We start from the raw sequence: 17,783 nt of genomic DNA on the forward strand, positions 1-17,783 counted from the left end.
TACATTTTCGTGTAAAATAGGTCCAAACTTTGCGAAGGACTATTGATGTCATATTTTACGAAGAGATTATTCTATTGGCAAATGGTCCTCATAACTTGGCAAGGAGGTTCAACGGGTATATACTGAATGGGTTTCGGTATCGAGTAAAGGCCATGGATGATCGTCGAGCCACACAAAATTGTGGTGTAGCTTTGAAGGCAGATACCATAAGTTATGCTAGTCGAAAAGACAAGAATCCTCGTGTGGGGTCTGTGTACTATTATGGACAATTGACAGATATTGTTGAGATTCGATATTCCAATGAGAAGAAACATGTGTTGTTTAAGTGTGATTGGATTGACAACATTCACGGAAAGAAAGAAGATGTCTTCAATTTCACGTTGGTGAACTTCAATCATTTGTTGTACCGAGATGATCGAATTACCAATGAACCTTTCATCTTGGCGTCCCAAGCAGAGCAAGTTTGGTATGTTGCAGACCCGTTACAACCAGACTGGCAAGTAGTGGTGAAGATGTCTCAGAGAGGTTTATTTGATATGAGTTCGACTCATCCACAAATCGAGCCATACATGAGCCAACAATTGGAAGAAAATATAATGCTTCGTGATGAAGAAGTTGGTTGGGTGAGGGAAGCCGCAGAAGGGGAAACAGTTGATGTTCAAATAGACTGATAGTGGTGGAAACATTAGTAATTCAATTAAGGCCAAGGTTGTAGTTAATCATCAATTTCTTAATTTACTTTGTCTTTGTAATTGTATTAGTTCAATTAATGTCATATTATAGTTGACGACAAACCATTGTCTATGTTTCTAATGTCAATTAATGTTATATTGCTTGCAGATTATTATGGGAAGGAAGAGGAAGCCTGATCATCCCCGGCGCATGATGTCTGATGTGCTACATAACAGGACATCAGTAGCACCACCATCAGAGGAGGCATCACATCGGCCACTATCGGAGGGGCCTTTAGTGGCACCACAGCAGTTACCATGTACTCAGCCTCCACGCCTACCATCGGTGCGTCCACCATCAGTGCCACCATAGCAGCTATCATCATCAGCTTATGAGCCATCCGCAGGTATATAAATTTGCTTTGATTTGTATGAAAATTATTTAAACATACATTTATTTATGCTCGTTATATATAACTTGTTTACTCTCATTGTATTTTGTAGACCCTTCGACTTCTTCATAGCCCACCTCAGGTTTATTTGATATGATTTGTATTCACATTATTTAAATTTGCATTTGTTTATTACCATTGCATATTGTTTATTGTTATTGTATCTCACAGGTCATGTTAGTTCTTCATCAACCTCGACTAGGCGTGGTAGAGGATGTGCCAAGGGCATTAAAGAGTGAGGTACTGGTAAAAAGCTAGACATACAATTTGATCGAAATTACTGCCCAATAGGGGATAACGTGGCTAAGTTAACTACTCAACTTGGCATTATTGTGCGGAATGGTAACATTGTTCCTCTTACTTTTCTTGACTGGAACAATGTGCCTGATGATATTATTGATGCTATTTGGAAGGATGTGAAGGTAAAAGTATATTTTTGTCCACAAATTCGAATTCCAAAATTGTGTTATTATTATTTAAACTTTGAAATTGTGTTTTATAGGACAATTTGAATATATGTTCAGAGGAGTACAAGCCAATCTGCATGAAAAACTGCAACAGCATATGGAAGGATCACAAGAACAAGCTTAAGGCTAAGTATTTCAAGCCTAGAAGTTCTGATCCTAATCTGAAGGATGATGTTCCTATGTACATTGTGCCAAGCCAGTGGGAAGAACTTGTGGAGTATTGGCGTACTTCCGATGCTGAGGTATACAAATAAGTTATATTTATGATATGTAAACATACAAATCATATTTACATACTCACATTTGTCGAACCTGTTATAGAAAATTGCAAGTAGGAACGCTAAAAATCGGCGAGCTCACGGCATAGCTCATACCACTGGGCGTACTACTTTCTCTCAGATACGGCATAAGGTTTACATTTTATTGTTTTATTTTTGTATATAAATAAACATTGTATATTTGCAAATTATTTAGATTCTAATTTTCATATTTCTAAAAAAATGCAGATGACCAGTAAGGGGGAGTCTACTGATAAGATAAATGTTTGGCTTATGACACGTAGAGTAGATGACCCAGAGGTTATTCAGACCTTGGTAGTTTCCAAACACCTTTGATTGTATTTAAAGTTTATTTTTTGTGTGTCAACCATCTTAATTTGGCATATACTTGTATGTCTTATTCAATGCAGGATGAGTTTAATCGTCAACTCTCTATGCTACCTGAGGATGGTCGGACTTTGGAGGCTAGGAATGCCATTTTCCATGAGTTGATAGGTCATGACGGACATGGATATTGTCACACATACGGGAGAATTGTGCCTCGGAGAGCGGTGTATAAAGATGGTGCTAGGCCATCACAATCAACACCCCAGCCATCGACTATTGATCAGATCACGCAGAAGGTTCGTGTAGAGCTAAGGGATGAGTTGAGGGAGGAGCTGCGAGCAGAGTTCTCTACACATTTACAGCAGATGAGAGCTGAGATGATGGCCTTAGTGTCACAGGGGGCAAGTGTAGATCCCAACAGACAGGTTCGATATAAATTAAATTGTTTGATAGTTCAAATTTCACACAAGATTATGTATAAAATTCGAATATGATTAACACATTATGTATTGACTATCATAGGTTCCTAATGCATTGAGTGGCCACCGGGCATTTAGGGAATTTGCAGAAGACGAGAATCCATATACACCACCACCAGAAGACCAAGTATAAAATGTATCTTTGCATTCTAAGCTAAAATGTATCTTTGCATAATTTAGACATTCTAAGTTAAAGCGAGACTTGTGGGATAAAACGGGGCTCGAATCGGGTTCCCGGTTTGGGAGTTAAAGCCGGATTTCACTTTAGGCAAACTAGTTCCTTAAGAAACTTGAATTCGAGGAGTTAACGCCCCAAAATCACCAAATGGCGTCAGTTTAGCACGAAACCTGGCACACACGACCGCCTAGGCACGAGAGACTTGTGGGAGAAGACGAGGCTCAAATCGGGTTCCCGGTTTGGGAGTTAGAGCCAGATTTCACTTTAGGCAAACTAGTTCCTTAAGACACTTGAATTCGAGGAGTTTACGCCCCAAAATCACCAAACGGCGTCGGTTTAGCACGAAACTTGGCACACACGACCGCCTAGGCACGCGAGACTTGTGGGAGAAGACGGGGCTCGAATCGGGTTCTCGGTTTGGGAGTTAGAGCCGGATTTCACTTTAGGCAAACTAGTTCCTCAAGAAACTTGAATTCGAGGAGTTAACGCCCCAAAATCACCAAACGGCGTCGGTTTAGCACAAAACTTGGCACACATGACCGCCTAGGCACGCGAGACTTGTGGGAGAAGACGGGGCTCAAATCGGGTTCTCGGTTTGGGAGTTAGAGCCGGATTTCACTTTAGGCAAACTAGTTCCTTAAGAAACTTGAATTCGAGGAGTTAACGCCCCAAAATCACCAAACGGCGTCGGTTTAGCACGAAACTTGGCACACACGACCGCCTAGGCACGCGAGACTTGTGGGAGAAGACGGGGCTCGAATCGGGTTCCCAGTTTGGGAGTTTGAGCTGGATTTCACTTTAGGCAAACTAGTTCCTCAAGAAACTTGAATTCGAGGAGTTAACGCCCCAAAATCACCAAACGGCGTCGGTTTAGCACGAAACTTGGCACACACGACCGCCTAGGCACGAGAGACTTGTAGGAGAAGATGGGGCTCGAATCGGGTTCCCGATTTGGGAGTTTGAGCCGGATTTCACTTTAGGCAAACTAGTTCCTCAAGAAACTTGAATTCGAGGAGTTAACGCCCCAAAATCACCAAACGGTGTCAGTTTAGCACGAAACTTGGCACACACGACTGCCTAGGCATGCGAGACTTGCGGGAGAAGACGGGGCTCGAATCGGGTTCCCGATTTGGGAGTTAGAGCCGGATTTCACTTTAGGCAAACTAGTTCCTTAAGAAACTTGAATTCGAGGAGTTAACGCCCCAAAATCACCAAACGACATCGGTTTAGCACGAAACTTGGCACACACGACCGCCTAGGCATGAGAGAATTGTGGGAGAAGACGGGGCTCGAATCGGGTTCCCGGTTTGGGAGTTTGAGCCGGATTTCACTTTAGGCAAACTAGTTCCTCAAGAAACTTGAATTCGAGGAGTTAACGCCCCAAAATCACCAAACGGCGTCGGTTTAGCACGAAACTTGGCACACACGACCGCCTAGGCATGCGAGACTTGTGGGAGAAGACGGGGCTTGAATCGGGTTCCTGGTTTGGGAGTTAGAGCCGGATTTCACTTTAGGCAAACTAGTTCCTTAAGAAACTTGAATTCGAGGAGTTACCGCCCCAAAATCACCAAACGGCGTTGGTTTAGCACGAAACTTGGCACACACGACCGCCTAGGCACGAGAGACTTGTGGGAGAAGACGGGGCTCGAATCGGGTTCCCGGTTTGGGAGTTTGAGTCGGATTTCACTTTAAGCAAACTAGTTCCTTAAGAAACTTGAATTCGAGGAGTTAACGCCCCAAAATCACCAAACGGCGTCGGTTTAGCACGAAACCTGGCACACACGACCGCCTAGGCACGAGAGACTTGTGGGAGAAGACGGGGCTCGAATCGGGTTCCCAGTTTGGGAGTTTGAGCCGGATTTCACTTTAGGCAAACTAGTTCCTCTAGTCAAAATTATTTACTAAACTATCTTTTTAATTATATGGTAGTTAATTTTTTTATATTTTTCTGTAATTAAAATATTACCGCCATTATATTGTTATTAATTATTTTTACTTTGTTTTTTTCAGATATTTCCTGAGTAGCAGTTTGCTTCGTGTGGAATGTGGGCGCGTAAAGATTATGACCAACTTCTGTTTTTGTAACTCACGAAAGAATCAAGACGAAAACTTTTGGTTTTGATTTTGATTTATGTTATTTAAATTTGTGACCAACATTATGTATGTATTATGTGACCAACATTAGGAATTTTTATCATTTGCCAACTTTTGTTTATGTATGGATTTATATTATTATGTCATTTTTTGATTTTTTTTTTAGCTATTTTTCACTTGCCAACATTAGTTATTTTATTTATGTATTTATATTATTATATCATTTGCCAACATTACAGGTTATTTTTATATTTTAAATAATTGTAAAACAGGGGTTTTTTTTTTAATTTTTTTTTGAGACGGCAGAACACCCCGTCACAAAAAAAAAAAAAAAAAAAAGCTATGCCAGGCTTTTTTGCGACGGCAGCCATACCGTCGCAAAAGGTGTGGAATTTATTTGAGAAACAAGGCTTTAGCGACGGTGAAATTGCCGTTGCCAATAGTCATTAACGCCACATTTTTTGCAACGGCATTTTTTGCGATGGAATTTTGCCGTCGGCAAAATCTATTTAGCGACGGGAAGCTTGTGCCGTCGCAAAAAAGCCCAGATCTTCATCCACTATCGGCGATAGAAATTTGCCGTCGCAAAAAAGAAATATTCCCGTCGCAAAAACAATGGCGACGGCAAGTGCCGTCGCTAAAGGTCTGTTGCAACCCCCCTTGTTGCGACCCCTACTTGCCGTCGCAAAAAAAAAATTTACCGTCGCAAATAGCTTTTGAGACGGCGTTTGGATTATTTGCGACGGCGTTTTGCCGTCGCAAAAAACCATTTTTTTTGTAGTGTATTATTTTTTTTAAAGATAGTCCCGACTATTGAGTTCAAAAATCAATATATAAAATAAAATAATATGTGATTTAGGATTATTAGGGACCAAGTAAAATTATAAGTAAAAGTGATTGATCATTTTACAATCAAATAAACTTATCTAAAAAATATAATAACATGATTAAATATATATATATATATATATATATTTAAATTCCTTCATTTTGTCCTTAAAAGTATAATTTTTGCAGAAAAATTATTTTTATCCCTACAAATTTATCTCTAAAATCTTAATTTTGTATTTGAAACAAGTACAATATGGGCAAAATTTAAGTGATAAATATGCACAACCTTACAAAATAGTACTTGCACAGCACCAAAATAACATTTGCACGGGGCACATGCAACATTTGCATCATAAATAGGGTTAACTCTACCATCAAAGGCCGATTCATTGCTCACAGCCAAACTCTTTAGAATTAAGAGTGGACTCCTAAAGCTTTGGGGTCGACTCTGTGATCTCTGTCTAATTTTTTGTAATTAAGGGTCGAATCTAAATTAGTTTAGAAAATATAAAAAATTCACATAATTTATATTTATATACCTGATATAGTTAAAATTAAACTATACACATGTTATACTTTCGTGCAATTTGAAAACACGTTGGTGGCCCAGTGGGGAAGGCATTGCCTTCCCATAGTCTTGGGTCAAGTTCGACTCTTGGGGGACGCGAAAATTTTGAATTTTTTAAGGGCACTTTCCTAAGACCTCGCGCTGTGCTCCGATCGCACTTGGTCAGGGCTGGGGCAGTTGATGAGCTCCACTGGTGCTTTGGTGGTAGGTCCCTTCCCATGGGTTGGGTTAAATCAGGCCGGCAACCGACTATCCCAGGACCTGGGCCTGCGGAGGTCGTGATGTCCCCACAGAACCTCCTTTTTCTGATTCAAAAAAAAAAAAAAAAAAAACGTTTATTTATTCAAAAATGCTTTAGACCACTAATTAGTGGTGACTCTAATGATGTGGCAGTGGACCCCACCCACTGCCACATGTGTTTTGTGTCTTGTTTTTTTTTTTTTACTTTTTTTTTTCAATTGCCACCTCACTAGTGGTGGTGTTAGTGATGATAAATTAGTGACCTATAGCATTGCTCTTATTTATTCTCTAATCTTTTCATCTCATAAATAAATAAATAAAATATTTAAAAATATATATAATTTTTTATTCTTATATTTAAACATATAAACATGTACGGTGAGCGAAATGACTGCATTTTGAGTCTCTCTTGTCTCACCCCCAATCCTCCTCCTCCTTTTTCCCCCCGCTTTCTCTTCAATCAAATCCTCAAACCCACTCGAGTTTTCTAATCCAATCTCTATTCAAAACCTAGTGTTCAAATGCCATAGCTCTCTTTTTTTTCCTTCTATTTTTAACATTTTATTTTATTTTATTTTATTTTATTTTATATATATCTTACTCGATAAAATAATCAAAGCAAAAGCAGCTTTAAATCTTTCTGACACTATTTTTTTATTACTTTTTCTTTCTTGCTCTTAATTTCTTTTCAATAATGATTCATTCCATTAAAAATATCACCATTAATAGCACTAATACATTAAAAAAAAAAAAAATACAATTTCAAAATCAAAACATTACATCATTAATGATGAGACTCACTGCCACCTAATTAGTGGGAGCACTAATTAGTGCTCCAAGCATTTTTCATTTCTTTTTATGTTGTTGTAGTAACCATGGCTAGTTTAGATTTAGCAAATGCTTCTCATTATACCCATCACCAATTCCACCCCTTCGAAACAAATCCTGAAAACGAAGAACACAACGATGACAACGGCGGCAGCCACCGCTCCGATGATATGGTCACTCGTCGGCCAAGAGGCCGACCACCCGGTTCCAAAAACAAGCCCAAACCACCGGTAATTATAAGCCGAGAGAGCGCGAACACGCTCCGAGCTCATATTCTCGAGGTCAGCAATGGCTGCGACGTGTTTGACTCCGTAGCCATCTATGCCCGCCACCGGCACCTTGGGATCTGTGTTTTGGGCGGGAGTGGGACCGTCACGAACGTGAGTCTCCGGCAGCCAGCCATGGCGGCGGGTGGTGGTCCGGTGGTAGGGTTACATGGGACGTTTGAGATTCTGTCGTTGACGGGGTCGTTCTTGCCACCGCCGGCTCCGCCGGGAGCGACGAGCTTAACGGTGTTTTTGGGGGGAGGGCAGGGACAGGTGGTGGGAGGGAGTGTGGTGGGAGAGCTCGTGGCGGCGGGGCCCGTGGTTGTGATTGCGGCGTCGTTTAGTAATGTTGCCTATGAGAGACTGCCGTTGGATGAGGAGGACGAGGAGGAGGCGGCGGTTCGGATTCAGCCGCCGGTGTCAGAGGTTTCCAGCGGTGGCGGCGGTGGTGGATTTCTTGACCCATCTTGTGGTCTTCCTTTCTTGAATTTGCCTATGGCTAATAATTGTCAGTTACCAGTTGATAACTGGGTGGAAAACTCAGCTCGCTTGATGAATCGATAATGTTATGACGATCACATTTGTTTATGATTCGATCTTCGCAACATCTCTGACTTGGGTGAAATACGCTTCTTTCTTCGAATCACAAAAAGGTGAGCAAGTTAATGTTATTACTGCTTATGATAATGATCATGGTTCTTCTCTTATCTTGAGTTGTCTTTGTTTTTCTTCATTTTAGACTTCTTGGGTTTTTTGTATCTTTAATTTTCTCGAAATAGTCTTCTTTCTGTTCTTCATGGAAACTCTATTCTTGTTAAGGACATGGTTTCAGACTCACTTGTGTTTAGAAACTGGCATACTCAAAATATGTTGGTAGTACTAACAGATCAATTAGCTCTTTGTGATACATATTTTATCTTCTATTTTATAGTGTTGCTTTGCTTCTGTACATCATTCGTTCATTCTTTTTAAAGTTATGTTTGAATCATGAAAATCAGGAGCTTTGTGATTTTTTGTATTGTTTTAAAAATGGAGATGTTGGTTGGTAATGTTTGACCTAACCTTTTTATCTAGTCTGGTAGGAAGATACCCGTGTGATTTGTAAGTTTCCTCTCTCTCTCTCTCTCTCTCTCTCTCTCTCTACCTAGTCATTTACATGCACGGCAAGTTTTCCTGAAAGCCAAGCAAGCAGTTTATTTATTTATTTATTTATTTTTCTAATTCTTAAACACAAAAGAAAATCAATCTTTCCCTCAAGTGTTCATTTGAACCAATTTAACGTGAAAAAATGATATACAAATTTATTTTTTAAATTTATTTTTAAATTCAATAATGTATTAGAAAGATAATTTACTCATTTAATTTGTCATCCTGATAAAATCAAATAAATAGGCAAGTGTATCATATTAGGCAAGTCCTTATCAGTGTATCACAGGCAAGTGGAGGCCGTTGAATCAATAAACCCAACATATACCCCGTCAAGTAACGTCTGGTACACCACATATGACTTAATGTTTCTTTTTTTAATATTATTATTTTATTTATATAAGTAGTCCCTAGTCAGCTTGGGCTAAAAGATTGTGTCAAACACAGAATTTTTATCCTTTCATATAATATTTGTATAAATTATAAATACACCTTTTAAGATTTGATTAAAATACGATTCACTTCCTGTAGTTTTAAAAATTACATTTCACCTCTGAGATTTCTAATTTCATAACAAATCGCATATTTTATTAATAAATCAATAAACAATTAACAATTTTTAATATTGTTAGAAATATGTTTCAATTAATAATTTAGGTAATTTTATTATTATATAAGAAAATAATTATGAATTTCATTTTTTTAGTTAATTCTGTTAAATAAAAAATTCTGACAATGTGGTATTTGTAATTTTTCAAATCACAGAGGACAATCTGTACTTTAAGCAAATCGCAAGGGATGTATTTATAATTTACCCTATATATTTTGTATATTATTCTGTAATCGGATTTATATATTTTTTAACTCTTTTTTATACTATTGGACCTCTATATAGGTGTAAAAATGACCCGCGGCCCAAGCCCAAGCCCAACTCGAGATGTTGGGTCTCGGTCTGGGCTGTCATTTTGAAGTTTGACCCGACCCGTGGGCTCGACCCATCAGCTTACTCAAGGCCCACTCAAAGTCCAGCCCCGAGGCCCGACCCACCCAAGACCTAGTTTCATTTTTAGTGAAAAACAATAAAATTTAGGTAAATAATTAAAAAAAATGTTCAGGACTAGGTGCGAGCCTGAGCCTTGGCCCGTTGTCATGGGCCGACTCCTTTAGAGGTGCAGCGGATCAATTTTTTTGCCCCGTGTGGTGCTCAAACTCCTCCAAGTTTAAGCCCGCCATAACTTGTTGACAAATCGAGTGTTGATGATCTCATCCGTTTGAACATTAGGGCCCAATGCTTTTTCAAGCAAAACAACTTCACAACGAAGCTCCGTCTTCATCTGGGTGCCACAAGTAGGCCTAATGCCTCAAGTGTACTAAGCACGGCATAAGTTGCTTCATAGCGCCAATCTTACTTTAAGCAAGGTGCTCACCCAACTTAGGTTCATGTCATCAAGGTGCCTAGCCACACCACAATGTGCTAGCGAAGGACCTCGACTTGGCCGACAAGCCACATTGCATGTTGGGTCTTTGTTAGCATCTCGAAGTTCCATAGGGTCAAGCATGCCTCAATAGATGCATATTGGATGGCCACTTGGTCATGCAAAGCCACAAGCCACCGATGATCAATCTCTTGCCTACGGTGTAGTCCTCGTGCCAACACATGTGTTAGATTCCGCCTATGGCCATTGCGCACCTTAGCGTTGCACCAACGTTTAGCATGAATAAGGCAATGTCTCAATCCGTAGCTCGCTTGTAGCATAAAGTAGTTCCTCAATGGACTTAGTCAATGCATAGCTTGATGCCTTCATTCAATGGCCCACATATGCGGTATTGCCTTCTAACCGCTTAGCTTAAGCCACTGGATCCTCTCGTGCAAGGTTAAACCCAAACCAAGTACTTGAGTTGGCACACGAGGCCTTTTGTCAAGACCCAAACCCGTCCCTATAGGTTTAACGTCGTAACTAACTAGTAATTCATAGATTACCCATGGCCTCAAAGACAAAATTTCAAAATCTTAAAAAAAACATCGAGGCTGAAACGGAAGCAAAACAAAAATAATAATGAGCTATGCGTACATGATCAACTGTAGTAATTAAAACATTCTTAACACACTTTTATATATACATGTACGAAGACATATTTTATATCTTACACACTACATAAAGGGACTACCAACAAAATACAAAGTTTAACCAAAGTTTGACAAAATAAAACAAAGCCTCTACACAAAGACACCTCTTGGGTGGCTTGACAAAAACGTGGATTCCGAGGCAAACTCTAATATTGATCCTTCAATTGCTCACCTACATATATGTATTAAGAGTGAGCTAACGTCCAGTGAATAATACCAAAGTAAAGAGACTGTATGAATGAGATTCTTAATTAAGTAAATCACATTAATACATATTACATATAAATCAAAATCAGAATGACCTCAGGTCCAATCCATCATGCTGAAGGCATATCAGAAGGGCAAAACGACCTCAGGTCCAAAATACTCATTCATACATAACGACCTTGGGTCCAAAATACTTGTCCAATGATATTACAGAACGACCTCAGGCCTAATCATAACACAGAACGGCCTCGGGCCCAATCGTATTATAGAACGACCTTAGGTCCATCATTTCCATATTCATATCTACGTGCATATTCATATTCGTGATTATGATCACATTCGTATTCAGACGGCCTTAGGCCCATTTCGTGTCCTTGACATACATATTAAACAACCTTGGGCCCATTTCTTATCAAACATATCCTTTGTCAAATATACAGAACGATCTTTAGGCCTATTTCATATTCATTCAGAACGACCTTTGGTCCATGTAATCAAATGTACAAAATGGCCTTTAGGCCCATTTCATATTAACTTAGAACGACCTTTGGTCTATGTAATCAAATGTTTTCGTACTTTTCAATTTCATTATAGAGTCTTGCACAATCAGACGAATAGAATGCTCATTCATAATTCGAATTCACAAATCTAGAAAACTTACACATGAGTAGTATTTAGAAATAGCATATGTGAACATATCTTTCCTAAAGTATTACTCACAATGTTCAGATGCCTAGTTCGCCCTTGTAATTAATCCTACACAATTCATAATACAGATAGAAATCAGGTCATAATATAATTCATTTCGTTCTTAACTTGTTTAATTCTGTTAGGCTTCCTTCTTACTCTTTCAATTCATTTATAATGCTCATTATATGCCTAAGAGTGCTTAGAAATAAACGGAAATCGAAATATGAAACAATTTTTCAAAATTTTTTGAAATAGGGCTCTAACATTGGCGGCTCAAGCAGACCCCTTTGTCTGCAAAACTACTAGTTGCTTGCATTCTACGCTCGAGCAGCAACTTCTCTGCTCGAGTGATGAAGTTGATTTATGGGTTTTCTAGAATGTTGTTTGTGCTTCAAAACATAACTTTAAATGATACAACTTACATGTTTCGTCCTATATATCAACCATACAACTTCTAACATGATATAATGCCAATTCTACAAGATTTGAAGCTCAAATCTCCAAGGATTCATCATACAAGCCCAAATTATTTCAAATTCATTTCCATAACTTCATAACTGATGCACGTAAATTCTACATTTTCATGGATTGTGCATGCATGTGAAATGTAGACTCTAATTTCATCTCAAATGGTAGAAATGACACCCAAATTCATGAGATTCAACAAAATTATGTATGCATGTGTGATTTGGTGCCAAATTCTCCATGTTTCAAAAATCATCTTTATTTATTTAATGAAACATAAATTGAAACTATAAAGCCCTTTCAAAAATATTTGCATGTATGAAATTTAATTCAAAACCAAACTTATTTTTTATTCTCAAATATAAATTATAATTTGTTTCCATATTTGTCCAAATTTAAATTTAATTCATGTTCTTCATATCAAGCCCAATTCTAAACTCACAAATTATAAAACATGAATTAAACTTTCAAAACAATTTCAAGACTTGGGTTCATACATGGCTTGTGTAAAAACACACAAACTCTTAAATAATCATGAAAATATGATCAATTTTAATACATTTATATCAAAACTCCTTTAATGTAAAAATTAAACTCATTTGTTCACAAACTCATAATTTGCCAAAGCTTAGTTCTTATTTCATCAAAACATGAAATCAATTCCAAGAAATCTATGATGCATGTAAATTTACATCTCATATATATCAAGGTTTCCAAACCCAAGCTCAATTCAAGAATTACAATTATTTCCATATTGATTAATCTTAACCATGTTCATGAATTAATTCTTTAATTTCTCCAAATTACATGCATGTAAAAATAAGACTCAAATTCATATAAGATATGCAAAATCAAATCCAAAATAATTAATTTCTAAGTTAATTTCCATAATCATGAACCTAACTCATTTTCTTGCTTATTTATTTTTCATTGCATGCAATTGAATCTAATTACCTCTTAATTTCAGCTTCTAGATGATTTATCCACAAGATTGAGCTTTAATTTCTTACCCAAAACTTTCAATTGAGCTTTAATTTCTTACCCAAAACTTTCAATTTGATGAGTTTCTACACAATTTCTTGAGTCTTTCTTCAATTCTTCACTTTTTCCAAGCTTTTAGCCTTTCTTCACCATTTCCAACACATGAGTTCTAAGATTTGAACTCTCTCTCTCTCTCTCTCTCATGAGTTTGCTCTCATGAGTTTGCCCAAAACAAATTTGAAGCTACACTTTTTTTTTTTTTTTTTTTTTCAACCTCCTTCTATCACAATAATGCTTCTAGCAAGTAATAAAATGGAGTTGCCTACTTTATCTCTCCTCAAATACACACTCCTCTCTTCACAATGCACACGTGCACACTTATTGAAGCTTCCAGTACAACACACTCATGCACACACACACAGAATTTCTTTGCACACCCAAATTTATCACACACACACCCACATATATCTTCAAACTCTAAATCATTCTACAATTTAATTTACGTTTAAGATTAATTTAATTAAATAACACTTATCCTTAATAAATCTTGATTAACACATAATTAAATTAATCATAACGAATCATAAATTTCACATAATTTAATTAGTCTAATTGACTTCCATTAGAGCCCAATTAATTACATTCAAATCTATCAATCTGAATTAGATTTTTAATCAAAGTTTCAAAAGGCTCCAAATATCAAATTAAATTTATTTCCATCCTCAATTTTAGTTTCTTAAATCATTAAGGCCTTCAATTTCAGATTAAACTTTAAAATCCTCGCCAATAAATTACATACTCGATTGAATACCTTATAAATAAATTTAATTCATAATAACCTTAATTTCCAATTCTCATAACTTAATTAACTCCAATTCGGACCAAATTAATCAAATCTCAATTTTACAAATCTGAATCAAATATTTAATTAAACTCCCATGCGGTCTGATACTCGAAATTAGAATAATTCAATTCACCAATTATACTCTCTTAAGCCATTTAGGCTTTCAATTTCGAATTCCAAAATAAATCCTTATTAAAATCAAATACGAATCAGACTCCAAGATTCTCATAAACCCCAAATTAACTTAGAGTAACAATCAATTAGAATCCAAATCTCCTTAATCAATTAAACATAAAATCTTATACATGATGTGGTTAGTTTAATCTAAGGCTTATGCTAATTAAACTCGATTAATTCATTACGGATTGAAATTTTACGAAATTTTACCACGAGCTGTAAAAATCATGCTAAACACAGATGTAAATTCAATTTTAGTTTCTGGCGACTCTAAGGCTATAAATTATCAGTTCAAAGCCCCAATTGCAATAGATTTTTCTACACTCAATAGACATAAATTCATAATCACATAATAACTCACATCATTAAATACACAAATTCATATCAAACACATAATCACATGCATAATTAAGTATATTACGGGTTGGGTTATCACACCTTTGGTGGTGCCTTGATAGCTCATTCGGTCTAAAGAGTCTCCAAGATGCCATAACGCATGGCATAAGGGAGACAACATGTCAAACCTCTCCCTCGGGAGACACGCACAGTGCTTACACTATTGCACCGTCCACAGGGCCCAAAAACCCAAGAGGAGACTCTAGACACCCCTTTGGATGCCTAAAGTCCGCCCTTGAGTTGCCTCAAGGTTGCTCACTTGAAGCCCAGTGTCATGACCCTAACCCGCCCTTATGGATTAGAGTTATAACCCACCAGTAATCATGAGATTACCTATAGCCTCAGTCAGAAATCAAAGCATACTTAAAAATAAGGGGCCAAACTGTGGAAACAATACTTGTAAAAATTGTCCAACGACCTTAGCATGCATGGTTTAATCAAAAAATTTCTCATATACATATAATAACTCACACCATGCAATATTTACATTATGTATGTACCACGTGCATCCAAAATCATTCAAAACAGTATCAACACCAAAATCCAAGGTTATACACAAGGTTGGTCATACATGACCAAAAGAAAACAAAAACAAAAGTAAGCCTCTTAGGTAAGGCGACCTTGGTTGACTCCTCAAAACACGATTTCTCATGGCTTACTGGGGTTGAGGCTGGACATCCCGCTGCTCACCTACATACATATAAATAAAGAGTGAGCTAACACCTAGTGAATAATACCAAAGTAAAGGAGTTCATGAATGAGATTCGTTTAATTCATAGGTTATAACCTAAACTTGTGGGTCAATACCAACGCAAGACGACCTTAGGCCCAACATATCATATGACTCATCCATATTCATATACTAAACGACCTCGGGTCCAACTCATACTTGCAAAACGAATCTTGATCCATTACATGTAAAACGACCTTGGGTCCAATTCATAGGCAAATCGACCTTTGGTCCAACATATGCAAAACGACCTTAGGTCCATCATATGTAAAGCAACCTTGGATCCAATTTACACACAAAATGACCTTGGGTCCAACTAATCCATTTTCGCATTTGTGCGTACTCATGATCCATGATCATGTCCACATTCATTTCCGCATTTAATTCAAAACGATCTCAGGTCCAATCATTTCCTTATTTGGAACGACCTCTGACCCATTCAACAATTATACAAAACGGCCTTAGGCCCATTTCATATACATACAGAACGACCTATGGTCCATATAGTCAAATACACAGGACGGCCTTTAGGCCCATTTCATATTTGTTCAAAACGACCTTTGGTCCATTCAGGTGATTTCATACTTATCAAATGCGTTATAGTCTTACACAATCAGATGAGGAGAATACTCATCCATAATTCGAATTTGCAAATCCAGAACACTTACACATGAGTGGTATTAAACAAAAATAGCATATACGAATATGTCTTTACTAAAGTATTACTCACTATGTTCCAGTGCTTGATCTGTCCTTGCACTTGACCCTACATAATTCATAACACATTGGGTCATAATACAATTCAATCCATTCTTTAATTTGCTTAATGCTCTTAGGTCTCTTTCATGTCCTTTAATTCATTTAGAATGTCTAATGCATGCCTAAGAGTGCTTAGAAATGAAAGAGAATGGAAAACGAATCATAAAATGACTTTTCAAAATTTCTGAAACAGGGCTCTCCACTTTAGCATAGCTTTGATCGCTCGAGCGAACTGCAAAACTTTGTAAAAGTAATGGTTACATGCATTTCACGCTCGAGCGAAATATCTGACGCTCGAGCAGGGAGTCTTGAAAAACAGGGTTCGCTCGAGTGCAGAGTTTGCCGCTCGAGCCACCGTGCAAATTTCTGCAAAATTTCTAGGAGCTCGACTTTCACGCTCGAGCGACGCTTTCCTCAATCGAGCAGACAAGTCGAATTTTGGGTTTTCTAGAACTCTGTTTGAAGTTCATGATTTAATTCCAAAGGCTCAAACATAATTAAATTAGATTAATCTAATTATTTTAATTCGATTCAGTTTTCAATTAAATTTCAGCATATGCTCTAAAAATTATGTTAATCACAATAATACTGTCAATTTCAGTTTCTGTCTCCTCTACGACCTTCAATTTAAATTTTATAACAGGAAATCAAACATATTTTCCTACGGTGAACAGATAAAAATTCAAAAATACATATAATCATATAATTAGCATTCAAAATCATCTAAAGCTCATAATTATAAGCATAATTAAGATTAATTAACATAATCCAGAGTTGGGTTGTCACACCCAGTTTGGGCGGGGAGGTATGTAGGTAGCACACCTTGCCCCTTTTTTTATATATGCTTGTTAAGCCATTAGCCCTTTGGCAAGAGGAAATATCAATATGTCAATGAGTCATAATGATTTTTCATAAATTTCACAAATTGAGAAAAATCAAGAAACTTGATCAAGAAAACACTTCCCACAAGACATCTTTCTAGTCAAAATTTCAACTCGAAACTCCTTCATTTGGATGCCCAAACAATGCACCAAAAATCTGCACTGTTAGGTGTTGTTGCTCACTGCTGCTGCCTGCTACTGTTGGCATGGGTTGCGGCCTTGTTGCTAGTGCTGGCTACTGCTGCTTGCTGCTGGCAGTGAGTTGCGGCCTTGCTGCTGTTGCAGCTTGTGCTAGCTGCTGGCATGGGCTGCGGCCTTGCTACTACTGGCTGTTGGTGGCCTGCATGCCTTGGGTTGCTTGGGGCCAATGTCGGGCCACGTTGAGGCACTTCCAATGGCCACTCTTTAGCACTCAAATGGCCACACCATCGCGAGCAAAACGTCACGGAGTTGGCCTTGCAAGGCAACCCGTGACACTCGCCCTGGCCTAGCCTGACGGCCCACCCAAGACCCGAATATCTCCTGGGCCTATGCCTATTTTTTTGGCCCTTGGACCGGGTCGGGCCAAGCCGGGCCAAATTTACACCCCTAGATCTTGAAAGAAGATATATGTAACAACTCCGACCCATGCTTAACGTTAATCCATGATTTCATATGTCTAATAAGTTATTAAGATCAAATTCTGAATTAATTACATGCG

The 17,783-nt window shown here is 37.8% G+C and overlaps 1 protein-coding gene across 1 annotated transcript; it reads left to right on the forward strand.

The window, feature by feature from the left end:
- Positions 1-7,439: 7,439 nt before the first annotated feature.
- On the forward strand, positions 7,440-8,600 carry LOC114283232 (AT-hook motif nuclear-localized protein 23). The gene has a single exon (XM_082895911.1). It carries the CDS (start codon positions 7,461-7,463, stop codon positions 8,241-8,243), a length of 783 nt encoding a protein of 260 aa, XP_082752037.1. The 5' UTR covers positions 7,440-7,460; the 3' UTR covers positions 8,244-8,600.
- Positions 8,601-17,783: the final 9,183 nt, after the last annotated feature.

The sequence above is a fragment of the Camellia sinensis genome, chromosome 11 (genome assembly GCF_055761805.1).
Source record: "Camellia sinensis isolate YWXY chromosome 11, ASM5576180v1, whole genome shotgun sequence".
NCBI classification, from domain to species: domain Eukaryota; kingdom Viridiplantae; phylum Streptophyta; class Magnoliopsida; order Ericales; family Theaceae; genus Camellia; species Camellia sinensis.

Excerpts from the sequence above, each read along its gene's own strand:
- LOC114283232 (XM_082895911.1), top strand. The coding sequence starts at position 7,461 with ATGGCTAGTTTAGATTTAGCAAATGCTTCTCATTATACCCATCACCAA.